This window comes from Pituophis catenifer, unplaced genomic scaffold, assembly GCF_029215685.1.
Source record: "Pituophis catenifer annectens isolate HBS135680 unplaced genomic scaffold, rPitCat1.0.hap2 SCAF_2, whole genome shotgun sequence".
Taxonomy (NCBI): domain Eukaryota; kingdom Metazoa; phylum Chordata; class Lepidosauria; order Squamata; family Colubridae; genus Pituophis; species Pituophis catenifer.
The window spans coordinates 56,071,307-56,091,053 of NW_027256882.1; the positions used below are offsets into that span (position 1 = coordinate 56,071,307).

General features: G+C 40.1%; 1 protein-coding gene across 1 annotated transcript in view; it reads right to left on the bottom strand.

Moving 5' to 3' along the window:
- Positions 1–19,747, bottom strand: part of FOXP1 (forkhead box P1) — a 270,324-nt gene that overhangs the window by 102,170 nt on the left and 148,407 nt on the right. The window contains exons 4-6 of the mRNA XM_070936858.1: positions 19,059–19,196; positions 16,805–16,894; positions 3,382–3,535 (exon numbers count right to left, since the gene is read on the bottom strand). Coding sequence (XP_070792959.1) covers positions 3,382–3,535; positions 16,805–16,894; positions 19,059–19,196 — 382 coding nt within the window. The remainder of the gene's footprint in view (positions 1–3,381; positions 3,536–16,804; positions 16,895–19,058; positions 19,197–19,747) is intronic.

Below are 19,747 nucleotides of genomic sequence, written 5' to 3' on the forward strand. Positions count from 1 at the left end.
GACCCGGGCTTTCGCAACACATTGAACTGCAGTCATTAGAAAGCAGCATGTTTATGTTACGCTGTGAAAAAGTTCAACTGCCAATTTCTGCACATCGAGTGGCTGTTAAATATACACGAGCAAGCCTGGCCAAAATTTGCAGGTTTTTTTTTTTGCATCGAAGAACTGCAATGCTCTTACAGAAAGCAAGAGAGCAAAACAGGGTTAAAAAAATATGACATGATGGGTAACTTAACTTACTATTTTGGGAAACTCTTTTTTTACCCTCAGAATAATTTATCCAATTTAGACATCATCCATCCTCACAAAAGGCACACTGGGCCAGTGGTGGGCTGCCCCCAGTTTGGACCAGTTCGCAAGAACCGGTAGTAAAACTGGAAGGAAGCCCTGCCCACCCACCCTCCCGGATGTCGTCATCGGTGATCTGCGCATGCACAGAAGCTTCTGCGCATGTGCAGAAACAAGGGGCACGTGCGAGTGAGTGAAGCAAACCATTGCAAACCAGTAGTAAAGGTAAGTAGAACCCACCCCGACACTGGGCGGTGTACAAGTCACAAATAATATATAAAAACATAACAACTGTATATGATTGTTATGTGTGTTGACCTAGTCTTTGGATGTTAAGTGAATTTTGTTGTACGGGTATACCGTGTATACACGTACAATGTCAATAAAGTAATAATAATAATAATAATAATAATAATAATAATAATAATAATAATAATAATAATAATAATTGTTATCGGTTATTAAGAGGCAAAGGTAGTTAAAATTCAGAATTAAAGACAGAGAGATGTCCTTCAGGTTGCTAACCAGCCTCATGCCTGTAGGTTCTTCAGAGATCCAAAAGCAAGAAAACAATTATCTTTGTTTACATGACAATTTATTCTGCTTTTCAGATGGTCCTCGACTTATGACCATAACTGACCCCCATTGACTTTGCTTGTTAGAAGGTTGCAAAAGCTGAGCACATGATCCTGGGACATTGCAATTGTCATAAATATGAACCAGTTACCAAGCATCCTAATTTTGATTACATGACCATGGGGATAGTACTACGGTCGTAAGTATGAAAAATGGTCATAAATTACCTTTTTCAGTGCCCTTGTAACTTTGAATAGTCATTAAATGAACTTTTGTAAGTACTACCTGTATAGGTGAATGTTACAATGATTGCTAGCAAAATCTTAAAACTGTTTGCAGAAGGACTATGAGCACCATGGCCTGGATAGAGGAGCAGAGCCTTATGGACAGTCTCCCAATAGTACAATACATTTAGGGCATGAAAAAATGAAACAAGTTGAAAGATTAACTTGTGTAATTTTTGTTCGACTTAAAACTCTGAAGATTTCAAGTTATCCAGAACTCTTTATCTATATAGCTTGTTACTCAGAACTTTGTGTCTGCATTATTGTATCTGTTGTGGTCTGCCAGCAGCCTACGGAGCTGGCAGCAGAGTTGGACAGTGAGGAGGTTGGGGAGGAACATGGGCCAGTCCTGGAGTCTGGGGAAGGCTCGGATGAGGGTTCTGCGTCGGAGGCAGAGAAAAGGCCATCTGGGAGGTACGTGCTGCCTCCGGAGCCTCCAGAGTCGGACCTCAGCGAGGCAGAGGAACAGGGTGAGCCTGTTCCCAGTGTGTGCATGTGCAGAGCTGCCAGAAGGCAAGAACAGTTAAAACAAAAGGGACGACTCGGGAGTATGGCTTGGAGATGATTGGCCCCTCCCATAAGACTTAAAAGAGCAGCAAAGGCACGTGGACCTTTGCAGGAAGCAACGTTGTTAACTCTGTGCAGTTTAAAGTCTGAAGCTCTGTTTGATTCTGGACTCCGTGTGGCTTTGCCAATTAGGTCTTTGGCAGCATGTCAAGGGAGATAAAGGTGAGTGATTATCAGCCTTATCCCGAAAGGCTCTTTACAACTATTTGGGACTCATCTGTGAATGAACAGAATTCACAGCTGTTAAAATAAAACAGGTTTTTGGGACTACTCGTGTGTTTTACTGACTCAGGAAGCCTAGATCAGAACAGTATCAAGAAAAGCTGAGCTAGCTAAAAAGCATGAGTTGGATTATTCTCTTGTATGAGGAGTCGCCTGTTCTAAGGACAGACCAGCCTAATAAAGATCTGATACATTCACAAGAGGAATACTACAGATAGTCCTTGACTTACAACAGTTCATTTAGTGACCTTTTGAAGTTACAACAGCACTGAAAAAAAGTGACCTATGACCATTTTTCACAATTATGACCCTTGCAAGCATCCCCATGGTCACATGATCAAAATTCATATGCTTGGCAACTGACTCGTGTTCATGACAGTTGCAGTGTCCCAAACTCATGTGATCACCATTTGTGACCTTCTGACCAGTAATCAATGAGGAAGCCAGATTCACTTAACAACCATGATACCAACTTAACTTAATTGCAGTGATCCATTTAACAACTGTGGGAAGAACTGTTGTAAAATGGGGCAAAATTCACTTAGTTATTGTCTCTGTTAGCAACAGAAATTTTGGGCTCAATTGAGGTCATAAGTCGAGGACTACCTGTAGTTTGGAAGTTTGGGGCCTGGGGTCTGTAAAAAAGTAACAGCAGTTCCCACTGCATTTGCTTTCAGATGAATTTCCTTAGCCACCATATAAAGGTACAGTTGTACAGACATCACAAATGTCTATTACAGTGATGGCTAATCTTTTCTGGACCAAGTGCCCAAAGCACGCCCGAACCCCTACAATGCAAAGTGCGTGCAGCAGAAGTGGGTTGCAGCAGGTTCTGACCAGTTTTGTAGAACCGGTAGCGGAAATTTTGAGTAGTTCAGAGAACTGGTTGTAAAAATTTTGACTGGCCCCACCCCCATCTATTCTCTGCCTCCCAAGTCCCAGCTGATCGGGAGGAAATGGGGATTTTGCAGTAACCTTCCCCTGGAGTGGGGTGGGAATGGAGATTTTACAGAATCCTTCCACTGCCATGCCCACCAGGCGACGCCCACCAGGCCACACCACACCCACCAGGCCACATCCACAGAACCGGTAGTAAAAAATTTTGAAACCCATCACTGGCGTACAGCCCCCCCCCGCACAAACGCACCCCCGGCATGCCCCCCCCACATGCGTGGCAGAGACCCAAAGACCAGCTGGCTGGCGAGAGGTGCGTGTGCATGCATGGTGGAGCTGAACCGGGGAAACGGCTTGCGTGCCCACAGAGAGGGCGCTGCATGCCACCTCTGGTACATGGGCCATATGTTCCCCATCACGGGTCTATTATGTTTAAAGCGTGACAGCTAGAAAAAAGGAACGCAAACTAATTTTCCAGAAAAAAAGAAACCTTTCTTGCTAGAGTGATTTGTCCCCATTATTGTTGGCAACCCTCAAAACCCACCCTTACCTTGAGCAAGAGGCTGCAATGATAAAGCAGGTTGGCCTGGCTGAATTGATAGCAAACCTTGACGTTGCAAAGACAAGAGGTGTTGCTGTTGCAATTGCTGCATTTGCAGAAGCTGCTGCTGGAAGGCCAACTGTTGCGAAGTCACCTGTTGCTGCTGCGGCTGGCAAAGAGAAAGAATCGATACGCTTCTTTTAGTTTCGTATATTTACTACCCTCTTCCACACTTTTATGTTTAGGAGGGAAGGAAACGATTCATTTCAAGAACTTTGAAAGCTGCTGATCCATCTTAGCCAGAATTACAGTAAGGGGGTAAAAGACTTATGAAAAGTGCAATTTTATGCATGTCTACTTAACGTGATGTTCAGTGAGATTTAGTTCCACTTGAGGATTACACCCCAGCAAGTAGCAGGAATACAAACAGTCATGCAAATAGTTACAGCTGGTTTACGAGAATTGCTGCTATGAGCTCAGGCAACTATTGATGCGGGCCCGGCATCTATAAGAAAGCAGGAGCAGTTCCCAGTGCATTTTGCTTTTAGGAGAATTTCCTTAACCACCATACAAAGGTACAGTTACACAGACATCACAAATGTCTATTATTTTTAAAGCATGTCTGCATATCTTATGTCTCATTAGTTAAATGTTTTCCGAGAGTTGAGCTTGGCAGCATACCAGGTGCTCAATAAACCTTGCTGTTTTGCTGCCTGCTTGTAAGTGTAAAAATGAGGGACCTAGCTGTCATCACATGGCAAGCCATAATTCAAAGCTAGTCAGTTACATTGAGCATGATGGATCACGGGCTATGCAGACCTGTTAAAGCAATCCTCAAATTATTGGCTGATTTTATAGGTTAATGGGTTTCAGAATGGTGGCCAAATCCTAATCTTAAAAAGCTGCCTTTTCTGAGAAGTCCTATTAAAATAATTATATTCAGTTCTACAACCATTTGTGTGTGGAGGGGAGAGGGGGGGGGGCTCTGTAAAGCAGGATGATGACACATTTGGATTTTTTCAAGGAATTCATGGGTACAATGGGTGGTATTGAGGGAAGACTAGTCCCTTCACCAAATGGCTGCCACGATAGGCAAATCTAGCCCAAAGACAATTATTTAATGGAACGTACTAGTGCATATATTGTCTGCCAACCTCAGCTTAACTATGTTTTTCTTTTCTTTTCTTTTCTTTTTCTGGGCAGATGGACACACTTCAAAGCAAGCATTATACCAAAAGCACTCATGTGGAATTCACAGCATTCACAGAAATAAATACTGCAAATTGGACTGTGCTTTTACCATACCAGTCATCCATTCTTTCAAAAGTAATTTAAACAATTACACATATTTAGAAAAAAAAAATGTGTGTGTGTGTGTGAACCCTTCCAGGAGCTGAAGGAGGTGACTAACTGTCCCCTCAGTTCCAACAGGAAACTTATAAATGTTAAACAACATTTGTGCACTAAAAAAAGAGAATTTAAGATTTTTTAAAAAATAGATAAGAACCCTTCCATTTATCATAATTTGTATTTTTTATGGGGACATACACATGGATGAAGTATTAAAATATGAAAAAGGTAGTACAAAAATATATACAAAACTCTTCCATGTATAAGACAATGTTTCCAAAATTTAAACCTTAAATGGTGCAGACTGGAGAATTCTTGTCACGGCAAGATGGAATTAGCCAAATTCGTGCACTTTTTAAACATTATAAATTATAAACTTTTAAATCATTTAAAAAGCATGACCTTATGGCATACCTTTTTAAAACAATTTCAAGTGAATGGTGTCTACAGATAGAGACTTAGCATCACCCTGTAGTAGTATTACTAATAGTGCGCACGGGTGTGGTTCAAAAATTTTGGTTGTCACTATGATTGGCATCTCGTGAAGTTCTTATAAACTTGAGCTGCCTAATCCAAACACAGAAAATAACATGAACCTCATACATCTACACTTAATTGTAATGATAAATAACCCATGCTATGCTCTATTTACTTATTAAAGTACTGTCTCAGCTATTAAGGCACCAATTGGTTAATTTATTGTATTTTCCATAGGGGCTGTTGCTGTCATGGAATCTATCATTTCCACTTTAAAAAAAAAAAAACCTTCAGCAGTTTGGGGAAAAATTATCTCAGGGAAAAAGGCTATGATGTTATACTTGCCAGGATCTGAACCTTGAACCCTTAGAGGTGTAAAAGACTGTGTTGCTTTCTCACTGCTGCCCCCAGAGAAGGTTTTAACTACTCTGTTTATCACTTCTGACATAAATAAATGAGGAAAAATTCCAGACCTTTGAAGAAGAAAAACTTCATCTAATATTGTTAATTAGCCATGACAAACGATGAAATAACACTGTAAATCTTTCATAGAAACAGCCACTAGATTTTAATTATACACATTCATAATTTAGCAAACAACATCTTATTTGAATGCACTTAATATGTGCAGTACTTGAGGCTTCAGAGTCCTTCATTTTGTTTCATTTAAGCAAGCCCTTAGGTTTTACTTGTCTTGTATTTTATTTACTTTTGTTCTTTAAGCACCCATGAAAAAGCTTTTGCTGCTTTGATAAGGATCTTTTTATTTATTGAGCAATGACAGGAGGAAACTTTGGTTGTGTAAAATATCAGTGCATGAAGCCAATGTTTAGCAATTCCTTAAGCTAGCCAAAAAAAGTTAATGTAGATTTCCTTAGTAATTATCTGAGTGATAGAAAGATAACATAGTGCACTAGCACAATAAACAGAAGGAAATTATCTAATATCCCTAATCTGTTAGGAATCATATCAAGGTGGAGGGCTTCAGAGAGTTTGCAGCTAACGTCTGCAGAAAGAAAATTAACCCTTGACTGACAGAAACATATATAAGCTATAAGACAACAGCATTTGGAAAGAATGGGGACTATTTGAAGAATTAAAACCTATATACAAATGAGAAAAACAGCCTATAGGAAATCTCTTTATTTTCATCTTCAAACAATTCATTCTAAAAATGTATTGTCAGCATCTACCCACTTTGGCTGATTAAAAAATAATACACAATCATGGTTGGGCCTGATTACTAGGATGTTCAGCAAGAAAGCTGACTGGTAAAGGCAGGATGGGGAAGTTAAAAAAAAAAACTTGGAAAAAGGCAATGACAATGACAAGCTACAAGTGACATGCCAAGAAAATTACACAGAACTGGAGTCACCAGGATTCAATTTTGATTGGAACAAGTCTTTATAAAACATCTATAAAGGCATTTATTGCCTGCCATTAAGGTGGGAACTCCATTTTTCTCCCAACCAACCAGACCAGAATTATCTGAAGAAATGCTCCTCAAAATATACCAGGGAGAACCCTTCCTTGAAACAAATTCCCACTTAGATAATATTGTTCTGGAGCTTTAATTACTTATTTTCACTTGTTGGATCAAATGTTGCAGCTGTTTTTACTTTTTGGCTCAAATGTTACACCTTCTTTCACCTGTATTTCATTCTAGCTGAAATGAATAGGCATTTCTCAAGAAAATAAACTATTCCTTTGCTTCCACACACCAAATAACCGGGAGAAGCAGATCCTCCCTTCCTCTTCTTTCTTTGTCAAAATTAACAATAGCAGAAAAATATAATACAACTGGTTCAAATGCATGAATGCTGAACAGCCAAGGGTTCAAAACAAAAGACCCCATAATAAGAACAGGCAGACCACATATTAATCCTAAACCAAGGTTAACACACACACACACACACACACACACACACACACACACACACACACACACACACATTCTGGGTTTACATAATATATATGCCAAACAAATAAGCTATATTATGACTCAAAATGCCAGTGCTATACAACAAGTTTTGACAATGGTTGGTTCACACATTATTTTATGGCTTATTTTTAGTCATGTTTTATGACAGGGGTCCCTATGCCTCAGGCCATGGACTGGTACCAATTTATGGTCTGTTAGGAACTGGGCTGCCCAGATGGAGGTGAGTGGTGGACGAGCAAGTGAGCAAAACTGAAACCATCCCCCCTCCCCCCCAATCAAGAAAAATTTGTCTTCCACGAAACCAGTCTCTAATGCCCAAAAGGTTGGGGACCGCTATTTTATGAGATAGGCAGCTATATAAATATGATTAATTATTTTAACTGCAACTATCTAATTCTATTTCAGCTTAATCTAGAGTATTGTGAAAACCAACCATTAAGTTTTTCATAAAAAGCTGGTTTGTTCTTAGCACTGTACATTTGAGCAGTATGATAGTTAAATTGGCCTTGAGACAGAAATGACATGGGTAGCATCCAGGGATGGGTTCTAAAATTTTTTACTACCGGTTCTTTAGGTGTGGCTTGATGGTCATGTGACAATTATTTAGGATTTAGCAGAGGTACTGGTCTACCAGGCTTTTAACTGCTTGCAGAGCTGTACTGATCTACCCATTTATTTTTGCAGGCACTGATCTACTCATGTATTTTTGCAGGCATTTGTTTTTGCAGGCACCAGTCTACTCACTTGTTTTCTTTTAACACTGATCAGCTGTAGGGCGGCCCTTTGAAGCCCCACGGCAAGAGTTTAAACAGTTTTTTTCCCTCTAGCCATCAGCTGGGACTCAGGAGGCAGCAATAGATTGGGGGTGGGGCCAAATAAAAGGTAAGAATAACACAGGGGGTGGGGGGGGCGCGGGGGGTGGGGGGGGTCGGAACCAGTTCGGTGACGTCATATCGTCACCGCTACCAGCTCGGGAGAACCGGGCTGAACCCACCACTTGTAGCATCTCCTTGACTGGAGAGACAACAGCAGGATCAAAAGAACTGCTCAAACACACCTCTTGGGAAACTGGTGCCAACAATGGCAAAATGGGGCTTCCCATGACCGTAAGCATAATAGGACTGGAGGAAAGGGTGGACTCATTGTTAAGTATCCTATCTTGTCCTTTCTCCTTATTTGTCCTCTTTCTCCTTTAAATCACCCCCTCCCAATTATTCTTTATTTTTGCTATATAAAGAAAATATATTCTGCCACTGGCAAGGGGAGTTCATGGCAGGGGATGCGTGTTCAAACTCTTTTTATTCCAAATTGCGAATGCACTTCTCTTTTTATCCTTAACATGTCTATTAAAAGCCGTTACCATAATTACTCAGATGGAACTGAATCCGTATTACATCATTTATCTAAGGGCACGTTTAACTAGGAAGAGACTGTCTTGAAATTAACTATACAAAAGTTCATTTCTTAAATCTGCTAGCTTTCTGAAACCTATGTAGTAGAAGGGAATGATCAAAAGACACATTATTAAATATAAAGTTGCTATCTTATTTTGGGAGCTAGTATGGTGCAGTGGTTAATGCCCTGAACTAAAATTGTGGAGACCAAAATTCAAGTCTATTCTCAGCCATAGAGACTCATGGGATGACTTAAATTAGTTCTTCCCTCTCACTCTAACTTATTCCACAGGATTCCTGTTATGGGGAAAGATCAAGGAAGGAATGCTGTATATTACACTAAGCTTCTGCAGAAAAAAAGGTAAAGGTAAAGGTTCCCCTTGTACATATGTGCTAGTTGTTCCCGACTCTAGGGGGCGGTGCTCATCTCCATTTCAAAGCCGAAGAGCCAGAGCTGTCTGAAGACGTCTTCATGGTCATGTGGCCGGCATGACTCAATGCCAAAGGTGCACGGAACGCTGTTATCTTCTCACCAAAGGTGGTCCCTATTTTTCTATTTGCATTTTTTACGTGCTTTTGAACTGCTAGGCTGGCAGAAGCTAGGACAAGTAACGGGAGCTCACTCTGTTATGCAGCGCTAGGGATTAGAACCGCTGAACTGCCGACCTTTCGATCGACAAGCTCAGCGTCTTAGACACTGAGCCACCACGTCCCTTTCTGGAGAAAAGGCAGGATATAAATCTAGCAAATAAACCAACAAATCTTAAATACAGTTTGCCTACTCTGAGCAGATAGGTTTATGGGTACAAGTGCAAGAAGCTTATTTTGCTGGAAACACAGCCTTCCTCTAATGTATTATTAACCAGCCCATTATTTCACTGACTAAAATAAATAACTGAACTTCTGTTTTCTTAAACTGTATTTATAGCCAGAACAACAAAGATGTAAATAAGTTAAAAAATATTAGCAAGGCCATTTCAGTTCTGAACCAGCTCTGCCCCCGTATAATTCCATTGTTTTTGATAGTCTTTTGAAGTTTTTCAATTAAGATACATCTCAAGGACAATTAAACCAGGGTCTAATAATTGTTCAGTATCTCAGATATTAATCGCTGTGAAAAATGTATATTATAAAAGGAATGCTTGAGTATGAAAATGCTCCCTGCTTGGGACGTGTCAGTGACTTGCCACTTTACCGCAAGTTAATATTTTAAAGCCAGCTTTATTTATGTAAGCTAACTGATGCTTGTTCTGTTGTCTTCACAGCTATCCTCCAGGAAAAGCTCATGAAAGTTTTTTTTCAGTTTAAAAAGCCAGAATAAAAAAGTACACAAACCCATTGTCCAAGAAAGAACTTAAAAGCAACACACGTTGCCAAACTGTGTTCCCCACCCAGTTACCAAACACAGGATACAAGGCAGTTTGTTTACTTCTCACAATTGAATGCACACAAAAAAGGTCTCGGTGCAGTCCTGTTGTCAGGTCAGTAGTCAGTTGTTAGAATGCTGAAATATCCTGATAAAACTTGCATTTTTGATCTCCTCCCTAAAGCCGCTGTCAAAGGTCTGTTTTCCTTTCTTGGGTTACTCCCTACTGCCTAACATAAATTGTCATAACTTTGGAGGACAAACAGCCTTTTATTAAAACAACCTATTCAGCTTAAGTTGAATTTTTTAAAAAAAGTTTGGAATATTTTCTAAATTGTATTTCAAATCCCTCATCTCTCCCCTTCTCCTGCCTATTTTATATACTCAGTAGGATAATTTTTAATAAAAGCAAAACAGAGTAGAAGTGTTGAGTTAAGTTGCAGACTTGAAAACTGGCTTGAAGAAATGGAAACACTGCAATAGAGAGATTCTCCACCCTGCTGTAAATTTTCCTTACTTGGAAGAAATAAGACTTTTTAAAAAACCCACTATTGAAAGCACACTGGTTTTAGATTAAAAACTGTATTACTTAAGGATACAGATGTGCTTTCAGGAGATGGTACAATAACAGGGACTGTTACAATGCATGAAATGATGCATTAAGTCAATCCACTTTAGCACTGTAACAAATGTCAAATTCAAAATAGCTTTCGCAATAATTTAATATTGAGAATATAGATTCAAATAAATGGTATACAGATGTACGTGTGTCTAACATGGACCACTGTCAGCATATCAAATTAGCAAGAATATTCTCTCAAACAAAGGAATTTGGCTCAGAAAAACCTGTGGGATAAACTACGTTATTTGAAAATAGGCATCCATCTATTTACTCATCCATCCATCTGTAAAACAAGTATCACTTAAAAGAAAAAAGATGCTTGTTCCTTCCATCCAATCCACCATTTTTAATAATTCAGTTTAAAATAGAGAACAGTCTTCTCTCAGCGCAGCTTTGGAGACTGCAATATTAGATACATGCACACAGTACATCAGTCCTGTTAAATATTGAAATTCCATTACATTGTCCAACTTCCCTTCTTGTCTTTTTACACACAAAGTATTTTTCCTTCATCTTCAAACCATCATCTGTGTGTCAGAGACGCTCTCTTGTCTGACAGCAGCAATTTAGAAGAGTTAACTTTTATCGTTCATTCTGCTGTGTAACTTTCCCCTTCAAATTTCTTTATCTGCCCTCTGAGCTCATCTGAACTTTCATGTTCTCCCAGCATGCAGGCTTGCATTCAGAACTATGTCTAATAGACCAAATAAGAGGTTAACAAGAAGTGGCAACAGAAAGGGGGAAAAAATACAATCCCTGGTAACTGATAAGAATGACAGTGGCAGCCCTTTATTGTTTGTCTTCAAATATAGAGTTAAAGATCCTTAAAAAACTAAAATTTGATGCCTTTGAACAGAAAGAAGCACAAAATAACAACAGGGGGTTATTGCCTTGCAGCCACAGGGGAGAAGCTCCATAATTCTTATTCTCCCTTTTGAAGGTTGTTAGAAATCTGATTCAAAAAAGCAGCAGCAGAAGGAGAAAACCTCTTGAGGCTATAGCCATTTCCTGTGATCATGCATAATGTGCTTCAAAAGTGGGTTTTTACCAATTCTGTTGATCAATTGCACCTCCTTTTCCTATTCCCCCCCCTTTTTTTTTCTGCCGTGTTTACATCTGATGCGACTCAATGACAAGCCCTGTCTGAGACTGTGAAACAAGCCTGTCATGTTGATTTATGGGCACATCAAACCACAACTTGTCCAAACTGAAGCTCGCAGTTCATTAATTAGAGAGTTGTGACTTTGAAGTCAGCTTTCAGACTGTGGTTTTTAACATTTGGCTTAATTTATATGCTCTTGAATGTGGATCTCTAAGGGAAAAACTGAAATTCCCTTCTTGTCTTTGAACTTCTTTTGACCGCACAATAATCATTTCTTTGTCCAGAGTGATGCTTGCATCCCAGAGTCATTAACGCGCATTGAACTGCCACTGATGAGTAAGCCCTACTGAATTAGAAAAACAGCCAGCAAAACAAAGCTGAGAGCATTCTGCACAGTGATATCTCACAATTACATGCCTTCCCTCCCTGTGCCATTTCCATTTTAATTACTCTTAGTCCTTTAGATTTACATTTTAGACATTTTTTAATCTGTTCCTTTTTTATTATAGTGGCGCCCGTTAGCAGGCTCTTGTTAAGGTTTGTGTCAGCATTTCCTATTATAGCCCCCCCCCCACCCCCAATTTCATAACTCAGCTGTAAAATTCACACTTGGCTTAAAACTTAGTTTTCCACATTGCAAGGGGAGCGGGCTTGGTGAGGGGTAAGGAAATGTATGGAGCAACATGGGAATGGATGCTTTGGGATCATTGCGACTGCCGCACAAAGACAGGGGTGATTCAGGTGCAATAACACAACCAAACTGAGGACACCCGTCTAGATAAGCCCCAAGCTAGGGCTTGGCTGATGTGATGGCGCTGCATTCCTTCAAAGACTTATCCTAGATGACAAATGGTGGAGCTGGCTAGAGCTGCCAGAAGCCACAATACAAGTACTTTCTCCTGAAATTATGTAATCTGCCATCATCTAAAAGTCAATTAAGCACAACTTATGACAGCCTCACATAACATAGGCATAAGGCAGGGAATTATACCTGAGCTATCAGTAGCATAGCAATGAAGGCTTTGGAAAAGAAGGTGTGACATGTCTATCTCCACAAAGATGAGAAAAGCACAGGCAATGTTTTTTTCCTTGTGACACTCTACGAAATTGACAGTTGGACTCTCAAAAAGCAGGATAGAAACAGTACTGATACTCTTGAACTTTATATTGGAGAAGACTTCTGAGAACATCATGGGCAATCAAGAAAACAAAAGAATGGGTTATGAAACACATAAATGGAAAATTCTCATTTGAGACACAAACAATTATGCTCAAATTATCATATTTGGGATGCGTTATGCAAAACCCAGCACAATGGTGAAGCCTATACCAGCAGGAAAGATAGAAGGAAAAAGAAAAAGACCAGGAGCAAACTGGCTCGATGAGACTTCAACAAGGATGGATGCATCTTTGGAAAACCTGAAGAGCCATATCTGTTTATGTGAACACTAAGGTAAACACACAGACTTGATGGGACAATTGATCAACTTCTGGTAGGCCAAAGATATCATCCCCGTCTTAAATGTTCACAATCTGCTCAGTCTTCTCTAGGGGAAAAAAAAAATCAAGTTCAGATAGAATTCTACAATGATTATAATATATGATGGAATTCACCAAGTCTTTGTTGTAGAAGATGAATAGCAAACATCCATGGATTATGATTTCATAATTTATTTAGAAGGAATAAATTTAGAAGGAATTTGTATCCCACAAATTTTGCAACGGGGAAAACTATACTACCAACAGTATGTTCCATGTTAAAGGTTTTTCCTGTAAATACTTTGTGAGTTAATTTTTGGTCCACTAATCCTGAGAAGAACGGAAATTGTAATACTTCTACTAAGGATAGTTGTCAGGTGAACCTTCAAGAACCTTCAGCCTTGTAGTATGTGGGAGAAAGAATAGGCTCTGAGGGCATGTATCCCTTGATAGGCACGGTCTGTCCCAAAATAAGGCAGCCCTGCTCCCTTGTCAGTTACAATGGCCAACAAGTTAGGTGATAGCAAGTAGACGGACAGAGAAAAGAAGGGAGAGTACAGCCCGGAACAATAGAAAGCATTCTTGTCTTTGTCTTTCTCCCACACACATAAGGAGCAAAAGATGATTGGTGGGTTAATTTCCTTATGTAAAACCAATCAGATTGCTTTGAACAGCATACAAAGAATTTCCAAAGAGAATCTCCAATAGAGTAAAACAATAATAAAGCTAGTCCCAAGGTAAAATCTGATGACACCCAGCTGTACATCTCCACCCCGGACCACCCCAACGATGCCCTTGAAGTGATGTCCCGATGTCTGGAGGCCGTGCGGATCTGGATGGGGAGGAACAGCCTCAGGCTCAACCCATCCAATACCGAGTGGCTGTGGTTTCTGACGTCCCGATATAGTCAGTTGATGCCATCACTGACTATTGGGGGCGAATCACTGGCCCCCACGGAGAGGACTCGCAACTTGGGTGTCCTCCTGGATTCACGGCTGTCTTTAGAAGAGCACTTGATGGCCGTGACCAGGAGGATTTTTCATCAGGTTCGCCTGATTTGCCAGTTGCGTCCCTTTCTGGATCGGGACTCCCTACACACAGTCACTCATGCCCTTGTCACTTCCCGCCTGGACTACTGTAACACTCTCTACATGGGGCTCCCCTTGAGAAGCACCCAGAGGCTCCAACTGGCGCAGAGTGCAGCCGCACGGGTGGTTATGGGAGCAACATGGTGCTCCCGTGTGACACCTCTCCTGCGTGAGCTGCACTGGCTCCCGGTGGTCTTCCGGGTGCGCTTCAAGGTTTTGGTTACCACCTTTAGAGCGCTCCATGGCTTAGGACCTGGTTATTTACGGGACCGCCTACTACCACAAACAGCCTCCACCGGCCGGTACGCTCTCATAGAGAGGGGCTCCTCCGGGTGCTGTCAGCCAAACAATGTCTAGGGGGAGGGCCTTCTCTGTGGGGGCACCCACTATCTGGAACGAGCTCCCCCCAGAGATACCGAGGATCCCGGATCTGCGCACTTTCCGCCGTGCTCCTAAGACCTTCCTATTCCAGCAAGCCGGCCTGGCCTAATTTTCTCCCCTGTTTTAAAATTCTTTTAAATCGAAATTTTAAATTTCATTTTAAATTATTGGGATTTTAATTGTCTTGGGCTAAATTATTTAATCTGGTTTTAATTATGTTTCTAACTTTTGTATCTATGTATTTTATTTTATGCCTGTTCACCACCCTGAGTCCTTCGGGAGTAGGGCGGTATATAAATTTAATAAAAAAAAAAATCTCATGGCGGATCTCCATCCTCACTAAGCAATAGAATTGTCAAAAGTATACCTAAGAAAATATATTGAAAGAAATTTCCTAAAAACAAGGTGCAAGGAACCCAAGCATACTTCTGGGGCAGCACACTGCTGACCTAAATCAGGCAGTATAGATCCTCCCTGGAGCCATAGCTGAGCAGCACATTGTGGCGTTCATGAAGTCCCTCACAGATACAAAATCCAGAAGAAGGCATGGCTCCACATCTGGGCAGAACAAGCCAAAGGATGGCTCCACATTTAATCCCACATGGCCATGAGCGGGACTTGTTTTCCACTAACATTTGATCTTCTTTGTTACCTGTGACAGCAATTCAGGGACTACTCTAATAATTATAGATTTTTATATCAATATATAAAAATACTTCAGGGTTATAGCTTTTCCTGATAATAAAATACTCCTAAAGTGGCAACTGTGATTGTTTGAATTTTCCGCCCTATACTAGAAAAGACTCTCTTTCAATAGTTAATACTTCCTTTAACTAATTTTTTCAGCTCCAGCTTGCAGCTATGCAGTGAAAGAGTCTATATCCCAGGACCCTTCTTACCCCATCACTCAAATGTCAAGGACTCGGGCTTCTTTGGCACGAAACCTACATGTAGCTGAATGTGGAGAACAATCCGGGACCCACAGTCAGTTCATAAAGAGAACTAGCTAGACTAATGGGTATGATTGTTTTCCTGCTGAGAAAATATGGTGCCTCCCAGGCTCTTCTCTCTATCTTGTATACACACACACAAAACCCTGCAGATATAACACAAAATAACTGGTAATGGCACATAAACTGTCTTTCAGCAAATTCTGTCCATCATCCTTTATCTTCTCTCCCTGTAGATGCCCTAATGGGCTCCAAGAGAAGTACAGTATCTCCTGGAACTATCTAAAAATCTCTTTTCCAGAGGTAAGTGCAGTTGTTTGGTAAGAGGTAAAACAGGAAAGGATTACAAGCAGAGACATAAAGGAATCTAAGGTTGCAGCAAAACAAGACAATATTCCAAGGCTGAGATAGCTCTGATCATTTTAAACACTTAGCAAGAAGAAAATACTTGATTTATATGCTGCTTCTATTTGTTTAGAATATTAAAACAGAGCAGTGATTCCTATCCCTATAGGAAGAGATGCCACCATCATTGTTTACGGAGTAAGCATGAAACATAAGTATCCATGATAGGGGTACTCTACCATAATATGGTACTCACTTGGGCAAGGACCAAGTGAGCATTGTGATGGCACAAAGCTCTTTTTATATTTGATATATGTCTGGGGCTGAATTTGTCGATCATGTTTAGACTGTAATTTAGATGAAACTACTGGATTCCATGAACACGTCTAACATCAGAGTTTCTAAAAAGAAGTAGAAAAAAACAATACAAAACATTGTGGTTATTTGTTTTTGGTTTGCTTAAAATGACCCAAACTAATTGGACACATTTTTCTCGGGGTTGCAATGAATGGATCCCTCCAATAGGCTGCACCTGTAGGAATCAAGGTAGCACATGCGTAATTTAGTAAAAGAAGCTAGAATTTATCAGCCAGCTGTTTGGCAGAGAAAGGAAATGTAAATCAAGCTCCAGGCAATTCCTAAACGGCAAATTCTGGCTCTTTTCACCAAATTATATGTGTATGATGTGAGCTGCTGGGCTGGTGAAGTTTATATTACTTTGTTTATCTTAACTACTTTGGGTATGTTAATTAATCATTCAGCCACAAAGATGTACATATGGAAAGTGGGCCATAGTGACAAAATAAGTTACTAGCCTTTATATTGAACCAGGCTTTGAGAGGACAAATTTACCAGATAAAGGCATTTTTTAAAAAATAGCTGCTATACTTTCATTCATTATCTCTAGATTGCAAGTAAAATGGATTTTAACAATACCTCTTTAGGTTGTTTTCCAGCATGTTGTTGCTGTAGAAGTTGAAGCTGCAACTGTTCCTGCTGTTTCTTATAAAATTCTTGAAGCTGCTGCTACAAAAGAAAATAAAAGGAGACAAGGAAAAAGAAGAAGATAGAGGCTATTAAGTAAAACAAAGTGGGATAGCCAATTCAGGGTCCCCTTTTGGTAATACACAAACGGCGATTTGAAAAATAGCATCCTTTTATCTGTAGCGCTCTGACCTTTAGTTTGATACTCGACAATAAATTCAATGCACATTGACTATTCTTGGCATTATCGTTTGAAAAGTAATCTCCAAAATGAACTGATGAAAAACATACCATTTTCTACACAAACTAATTAAAATAAGGCAAGGAATGACCTTTGATTGAAACAACAAAGCCAGAATGCCCTTGCTACGAGTGCCTGGTGAATCTTTATTTGGAACATATACAAGCATTCTAAATCATTGTTGCATTGTACTGTACCAAGCATCATTTAGAACAGACACAGGGTTCCCTCTCCCATCTACTTTGCTCACTATTCCAGACAGATAGCTCATTTGATGCTTCTGTTCTGCGAATTAATACTTGAGAGAGTAAATGTAAGGCACCGTGTTCAATATCATCTTGCAATGGTCTCTGGGACTACTGCTCAATGAATGAATGAATGAATGAATGAATGAATGAATGAATGAGCATTTCACTGACATACATACCACACAAAATCATTTGGGGATTTAGTTAATTAACAACATTTTGGAGGAAGAGGATGTTAACCCATTGGCTCTTCCTAGCCTTCAAAACTCTAGTATGTATTTCTGCTGGGTGGCCAGTATGCACTTCTGTTTTGATTGCTATGACGAGATACCACCCTTGCTATTTTTCACCAGCTACCTTCCACTCGTTTGCACCACAAATGAAAGAAAAGTGATATTAGCAAGGGTTTAACATAGCCTGATTAATACAGTAAAAGGGGACAGGCCACAGTTGCACAGATATTTCATAATATTTATACGGCGGGAAATAGATTAGATTTCAGTGCTCTCTTCATTTCCCAAATCAGCATGGAGAGTTTATCTCTATTAAAATGGCTCCATGAGAAAGTTAGACCAAGATATTAAATAAAACTTATGGCCTAGTAAAGATTTGAATCCAGATCTCCTATTTCTAAATCCAATATGAAACTCCTACACTGCGGAGGCTATAAAGAAAGGCAGCTCTGGCTCAGCTGTTTCTGTTGTGTTACACTTCTGCTTGCTATGGTCTAAAACAGAGTTCCCCAACATTTCTAGCTTTGCAGGACATTGGGGGGAGGAGATGGTTCACACAAGCAGCCGGCAAGCGAGTGCACAGCTCCATTTGTGTGAGTGGTGTGCATACACGCCTGCCGCTCATGCAAATGGAGCGTGTGAACACTCCACATGCAACCCGCTGCTTGTACAAATGAGTATGTGCATGCATGCGAATGCTAACTGGCTGTTTCACAGCCCGGTTACAAACCCCTCATGGCCTACTAGTGGGCCGTGCCCCACAAGTTGGGGGACTCCTGATCTAAAAGACGAAAACAGTGCCTAAACTAGCAAATCGCAGTATGAATTCTTTTAGGCAGATACTGATGAAAACTCATTCTTAGAAACATATAGGAAGCTTGGGATCTCTTTAAGTCAATTCTGAAAGTATTATTGATAACACGGGGAGAAAAGCTTGGGAAGTGTCAATTCTTCAGACCATGAATTTGCCCCATCGTTATTCATAGTTGCAACCGTGGCAAAACATAAGAAAGAATTATAACTCACGAATGAAGATGAATATATGTGTCCCAGGATTATGTTGCAGGATTATGTCACCAGGACCAGAGGTTTAGTCTTCCTAAAGACTAAAGAGGTTTAGGAAGATAAAGCCTCTGGCTCTAGTGACTGACCCAAACTGGATCCCGCAGAAGTAACAACAACTAACATAAACACAATTATTCATATGTGTATTTCCTATAGTGAATATGAATGAATGGCACTTTGTTCAACTTGACACTCTATACAGATATCTTTGGGACTATTGTCATTACTAGAATTCCTAGCTGGCGCAGAATTCTGGGAATTTGCAATTTCATCATATCTCATGGATGCCAGGACATAAACATGTAGCAATCACTTATTTCAGGAAGATGCTTGACATAGGAAACGGCATTACTACAATAGCCTTCCTTTTCCAATAGCTTGTGTTGGTTAGCTCAGCCGCTGCTAAAGAAAGCAGTTACCTGTTGAAGCATGAGTGCCTGCTGCTGTTGGAGCAGGACCTGAAGTTGCTGTGGAGTTAGCACTTGCTGCTGGAGGATCTGCTGCATTTGCTGGGGAGTGATAACTTGAGGTGTCATCATAGCCACCGACACTGGAACCTAAAATATGGAGACAGTATAAAGAACAAGCAGTTCAACAAACCTTTTGTCAAGGGGGAGTTGTTTTGTTACATTTCATTTTACATTTCTCTTTCTACTCTACGCCGTTAAAATAATTGTTTTAGTGAACTTGAGCTGCAATCTGGAAAGGTGTTTTTTTTTTTTTTTTGAGTAGGTAAATACAATACTTGTATTGTATTGTTAGGTCACCCCAAATGTTTTTCCTCTAGCTTTGATTTAAAAAGATGAGCAAAGAAATAATAATAAAAAAACACAATCGCATCTGATTTAGTTCGGGGAAACACTATGCGCCAGCCAAATAAGTTTGTTTTCTACCCATTCCACTGAAATAGATTTTATGTTCTGAGAAAATCAAGCTATTAATCTGCACATCTTCTAGAGGTGCCTATCAATTTTGACAAATGTTACATTAATTAACAAGTAAGACCCTTCAGAAGCGGCCATTGGGGAGTTTCAACTTAATGACTTGAAGCAAATTAATGCAATTTCAGCGATACAGAAAACACACCTTGCTCCCCAGCAATTTTAAC